General features: G+C 40.0%; 1 protein-coding gene across 3 annotated transcripts in view; it reads right to left on the reverse strand.

The window, feature by feature from the left end:
* Nucleotides 1-6,000, reverse strand: part of AQR (aquarius intron-binding spliceosomal factor) — a 124,608-nt gene that overhangs the window by 83,149 nt on the left and 35,459 nt on the right. For all 3 annotated transcript variants that reach the window (XM_017894282.1, XM_017894283.1, XM_017894284.1), the window contains 2 exons: nt 5,308-5,424; nt 3,264-3,377 (listed from right to left, as the gene is read on the reverse strand). In XM_017894282.1, coding sequence (XP_017749771.1) covers nt 3,264-3,377; nt 5,308-5,424 — 231 coding nt within the window. The remainder of the gene's footprint in view (nt 1-3,263; nt 3,378-5,307; nt 5,425-6,000) is intronic.

Consider the following 6,000-nt stretch of genomic DNA (forward strand, 5'->3'; position numbering starts at 1 on the left):
TTTTGACATCTAAAAGCATTTTCAATATATATGAAAATAGCCACAAAGGCAAGCTTTATTGATAGAAGAGGAGAAAAAAACAAATACACACTTGATTATCAAGAACTGGTCTAACAAAACTAAAAGAAAGTCCCAAGGGAAGCTCTGGCTGCAGAGAGAACTTGAAGGAAAGACCAAAAACTTTATGCTTGTGCCTTGCTTTTGTTTGGAACTCTGGGAAAAGACCTCACAGGGTAGCAGTCTCAACCAACATAGGGTAAGCTGTCAGAAAACAGAAATAGTAGCATTGCAACAGAGTGACTGAGATAATATCCCTAGTCTTCCTTGGGATTTGACGACAGAGTGATTGAAATAATATCCCTAGTCTTCCTTGATGCCCATGTGGCACAGAAAAGATCCGGAAGTTTTCATGTGTTCCATGGTGGATGACACAGAAGGTTGCCAAGGTTGCCAGGAGCGAGCTTGCCACGGGATTATGAGATTACTACACACAATGGCAAAATGACTCTGCAACCCAAGCATGAGAAAAGAATTGTATAAGCAAGGAAATAAACAAGTCAGTCCTCAGGAGAATGCTAGCACCATCAGGCAATGTTGGGGCCTCCTCAACAGGGGAAATAGCCAAGTTCCTTGGAAGCAATAATGATGCCTTGCCTGTATCAATACAATAGACCACATGCCACACCAGCTGTGGTTATTTCAAGGGCAGAGACAGGACAAAAACACTAACGCTGTGAAAAAAGCAGGAAATGACATCTGAGTTAATCCCTCTTCCAAAACAATAAGGCTATTTTGGTATCTCCACACACCTAGTAGGAAAGAAAATAACAGAGACTTTTCTTCGCTTTTACACCATTATTTATTTATTTTTCTTCTAAAAAAATAAAAAATAAAAAAGGGATACATGTGGAAATGTGCAGGTTTGTTACATAGGTATACATGTGCCATGGTGGTTTGCTGCACCTATTGGCCTGTCCTCTAAGTTCCCTCCCCTCAACTCCCATCCCCAACAGGTCCTGGTGGGTGTTGTTCCCCTCTCTGTGTCCATGTGTTCTCAGTGTTCAACTCCTGCTTATGAGTGAGAACATACGGTGTTTGGTTTTTCATTCCTGTGTTACTTTGCTGAGGATGATGACTTCCAGTTTCATCCATGTCCCCACAAGGGACATGATCTCATTCCTTTTGATGGCTGCATAGTATTCCATGGTGTATATGTGCCACGTTTTCTTTATCCAGTCTATCATTGATGGGGATTTGGGTCGGGTCCATGTCTTTGCTGTTATAAATAGTGCTGCAATAAACATAAGTGTGCATATGCCTTTATAGTAGAATGATTTATATTCTTTTGGGTATATATCCAGTAATGGGATTGCTGGGTCATATGGTATTTCTCGTTCTAGATCCTTGAGGGATTGCCATACTGTCTTCCACAATGGTTGAACTAATTTACATTGCCACCAACAGTGTAAAAGCATTCCTATTTCTCTGCAGCCTTGCCAGCATCTATTACTACACACAATGCTTGCCAGCATCTATTATTTCCAGAGTTTTTAATAATTGCCATTCTGACTGGTGTGAGATGGTATGATATCTCATTGTGGTTTTGATTTGCATTTCTCTGATGATCAGTGATATTGAGTTTTTCTTCATACGTTCGTTGGCCACATAAATGTCTTCTTTTGAGAAGTGAATTGTGGTCATCTCATACACGTTGCCCACTTTTGATGGGGTTGTCTTTTTCTTGTAAATATGTTTAAGTTCCTTATAAATTCTGGATATTAGACCTGTGTCAGATGGATAGATTGCAAAAATTTTCTCCCATTCTGTAGGTTGCCTGTTTACTCTGATGATAGTTTCTTCAGCTGTGCAGAAGCTCTTTAGTTTAACTAGATCCCATTTGCCAATTTTGGCTTTTGCTGCAATTGCTTTTGGTGTTTTTGTCATAAAGTCTTTGCCCATGCCTATGTCCTGAATGGTATCGCCTAGGTTTTCTTGTAGGGTTTTTATGGTTTTGGGTTTTACTTTTAAGTCTTTAATTCACCTTGAGTTAATTTTTGTACAAGCTGCAAGGAAGGGGTCCAGTTTCACTTTTCTGCATGTGGCTAGCCAGTTTTCCCAGTACCATTTACTGAATAGGAGATCCTTTCCCCATTGCTTGTTTTTGTCACGTTTGTCAAAGATCAGATGGTTGTAGATATGTGGTGTTATTTCTGAGGTCTCTGTTCTGCTCCACTGGTCTATATGTCTGTTTTGGTACCAGTACCAAGCTGTTTTGGTTACTGTAGCCTTGTAGTATATAGTTTGAAGTCAGGTAGCATGATGCCTCCAGCTTTGAAGAAGAGAGATCTCTTAAGAGATAGCTAACTTGATTACAAAAGAGTTTGAACTGAATCTTTACCCCCAACAAAAGACTCTTTAAAACAGAAATAAGTTGGATTACTTTAAACAGAAATAGCTGGATTATTTTAAACTGACAAATAAAACTTCCTTCTACCATCAGAGAAACTGAAGCTCAAGAACAAGATAAGATCAGCAATAGAAAACAAATGAAGATACTTTTTTGGGCATATCTGAACTACACTGGTGAACTTCACTCCCATCATATGTGTTCATCTTAAAAATGTGCAAAATGTGCCGGGCGCGGTGGCTCAAGCCTGTAATCCCAGCACTTTGGGAGGCCGAGACGGGCGGATCACGAGGTCTGGAGATTGAGACCATCCTGGCTAACACGGTGAAACCCCGTCTCTACTAAAAAATACAAAAAACTAGCCGGGCGACGTGGCGGGCGCCTGTAGTCCCAGCTACTCAGGAGGCTGAGGCAGGAGAATGGCATGAACCCAGGAGGCGGAGCTTGCAGTGAGCTGAGACCCGGCCACTGCACTCCAGCCTGGGCGGCAGAGCGAGACTCCATCTCAAAAAAAAAAAAAAAAAAGTGCAAAATGCTTATAACCCCTCTGCCATATGTTGAAATACTCTTTAATAAAATAAAACTGACAGCAGAGCTAATATTTAAATGTGCCAAACTGGCCCAGTAACTAATATTTCCGAGTAGCAAATACCAGTATACTGATTCACAGAATTTAGACAGGTTATAAAAGAAAGTCTTATTTTCAAGAATTTATCGGAAAAGAAACATGAAAATACTGAATATAAAAACACTATTAAATTAACATCGTTTTCAATCTGTACCTATAAAAAACCTAAATTGTAGTATGACAAAACCTTATGGAGCACACACAAAGTCTATAATGTATTTTCATTACCTGCAGAGATGTAATTCTATCATAGTGAATTGTGGTCATCTCATTCTCTGTCAGAGCATTTCCAGTTTGGTCATTAATTTCAAAACCAGTATAGAATTTAAGCATGTCCAAAAGCTGAAGAAACACATTTAAATGTATAAATCATATGAACATAAGGGCAAGAAAGCACAATACTATTTAAAATAATAAACAGGTTCACACAGTTTCTCAGAGGTGCTGAAAAACTGAAGAATGTAAACATTACAAAAAAGATTTTAGAACATATTCAACTAAAAATGTTTTAGTTACGTGAAAATGGAGTATGTGAATAAATTGTTAAGTCTATTTCATATACATGATCTACTTCTGCAAAGAAAAACTTATACTGCAATCCTAATACTTAAGAGACATTAAGGAGGTAATCTAAAGAAGCCCAGCATTTTAATAAAACAAACAAAATCCATCTTATCTATCTACATCACTGAAAACTTACAAAGCTATAGCACCAGAGGGAACTCCTGAGGTCTCTTACTACAGGTTTGGCAATTCATAATTGGAGATACTTTTTTATATGCTGCTTTTTTTTTTTTTTGAGTCAGAGTCAAGCTTTGTCGCCCAGGATGGAGTGCAGTGGTGTGACCTCGGCTCACTGCAAGCTCTGCCTCCCAGGTTCACGCCATTCTCCTGCCTCAGCCTCTTGAGTAGCTGGGACTACAGGTGCCCGCCACCACGCTCAGTTAATTTTTTGTATTTTTAGTAGAGACTGGGCTTCACCATGTTAGCCAGGATGGTGTCAATCTCCTGACCTCATGATCTGCCCGCCTCGGCCTCCCAAAGTGCTAGGATTATAGGTGTGAGCCACAGTGCCTGGCTGTGCTGCTTCTTTTAGGGAAAAACAGTAAGACAGGGAAAGCTAAGTTATTATTTTTTCTCCATGGCCATCAAAGTCCTTTGGCTTAGTTTCTCTTGCTAACAAGGCTCTGATGTCTCCCCTGTAGCAGCAGCGTCAACAGAGCCTATTGGCTGCACTCAACCCAAATCTTTATTTTTAGATCTAATCTATGGCAGATCAGATATTAGGATTTTAATATATTTTAATATATGTGGCAAATCACTAGATAGAAATTTAAAAAAAGAATAGGAGGAATGCTCACAGATACAAAAGAACAAAGGGGATATGTAAACGCATACCAAAATTGTATCTCTAAGTATGATCTCATTGAAAGATAGCATTAGGAGTTTGTTAAAAATGATTTCTTCTGCTGGGTGCAGTGGTTCACGCCTGTAATCCTAGCACTTTGGGAGGCCGAGGTGGGCAAACTGCCTTAGTTCAGGAGTGTGAGACCACCTGGGTAACATGGTGAGGCTCTGTGTCTGCTAAAAACACAAAACATTAGCCAGGCGTGGTGGTACATACCTATAATTCCGGCTGATATCAGGATGGTATTAAACTGGGGAGGCTGAGGCAGGAGAATCACTTGAACCCAGGAGGCGGAGGCTGCAGTGAGTCGAAATTATGCCACCACCACGGCACTCCAGCCTGGGTGACAGAGCAAACTCCGTCTCCACAAACAAAACAAAACCAAAAGAAATGCTTTCTTCTGCATGACATAACAGGAAATATAAAATACTATGTCTTCCTACCAAGACAACAAAGTTAAGTGCATTTGCAGCTTCCTTATTCAAGGGAGCATGTACACTTCTACACGATCAACTGTCTGTCACCGTCATCTTATAGAAAGAGTCATAGTATTGGGGCATAGTTCATTTAAAATTAATGCCCATCAGCTACTATATTTCACATAAAATCAAAACTTGTGAACATGTGTGACTGTATTCCCCAAATCATAATTTAGTCCAATAATAAAAATCACATATAATTAACAAAAAGTTATAGAATCACTAGAGGCAATCTATATAAGAATACATTCATTTTACATATTAAGACATGACTTTAAAATAACTAGGAGTTTGTGTTATGCCCTGATACTCCCAGTTGTGTGGCAAAGAAAAGATCAGTTTAGAAAGTAAAACAATAAATATATTCAGATATATAAATATTCACCTGGGAAAAAAGATGGCCATCCTCTTCTCTACGAACAAGATTGGAAAGATAACAGTGAACCAGAAGGTGGGAGTCATCCAGGATAGTATTAAACCAGCGCCTTGTGGGTAATAGGGCCTGGGAAAAACAAACATCGAAACAGTAAGTTTGCATCTATTCTCCACAGCTAGAAGTGAAATGTACTGATATTTAACTCCAAGTATTAATCACATACAAGGCACCCTCCAACCTTCCAATAGACACACGGTACACAATGCAAGAGGTCCCGTTCATGCTGTAAATAAACCCAGTGGCAATGTTTTGGTTCTAAAACAATAATGATTATGAAAGAACTTTTAAGATAAAATTGAAAATAAGGGAGGGGTGCGGTGGCTCATGCCTATAATCCCAGCACTTTGGGAGGCGGTGGCAGGTGGATCACCTGAGGTCAGGAGTTGAGATTAGCCTGGCCAACAGGGCAAATCCCTATCTCTACTAAGAATACAAAAACTAGCTGGGTGTGGTGATGGGCGCCTGTAATCCCAGCTACTTGGGAGGCTGAGGCAGGGAGAATTGCTTGAACCCAGGAGGCGGAGGTTGTCTTCAACCAAGATCCTGCCACCGCACTCCAGCTTGGGCAACAGACCAAGACTCTGTCAAAGACAAAAAAGACAAGAAAGACAGAAAGAAAAGGAAAGAGAGAGAGAGAGGGAG

This window comes from Rhinopithecus bieti, unplaced genomic scaffold (assembly GCF_001698545.2).
Source record: "Rhinopithecus bieti isolate Rb0 unplaced genomic scaffold, ASM169854v2 scaffold_23748, whole genome shotgun sequence".
Taxonomy (NCBI): domain Eukaryota; kingdom Metazoa; phylum Chordata; class Mammalia; order Primates; family Cercopithecidae; genus Rhinopithecus; species Rhinopithecus bieti.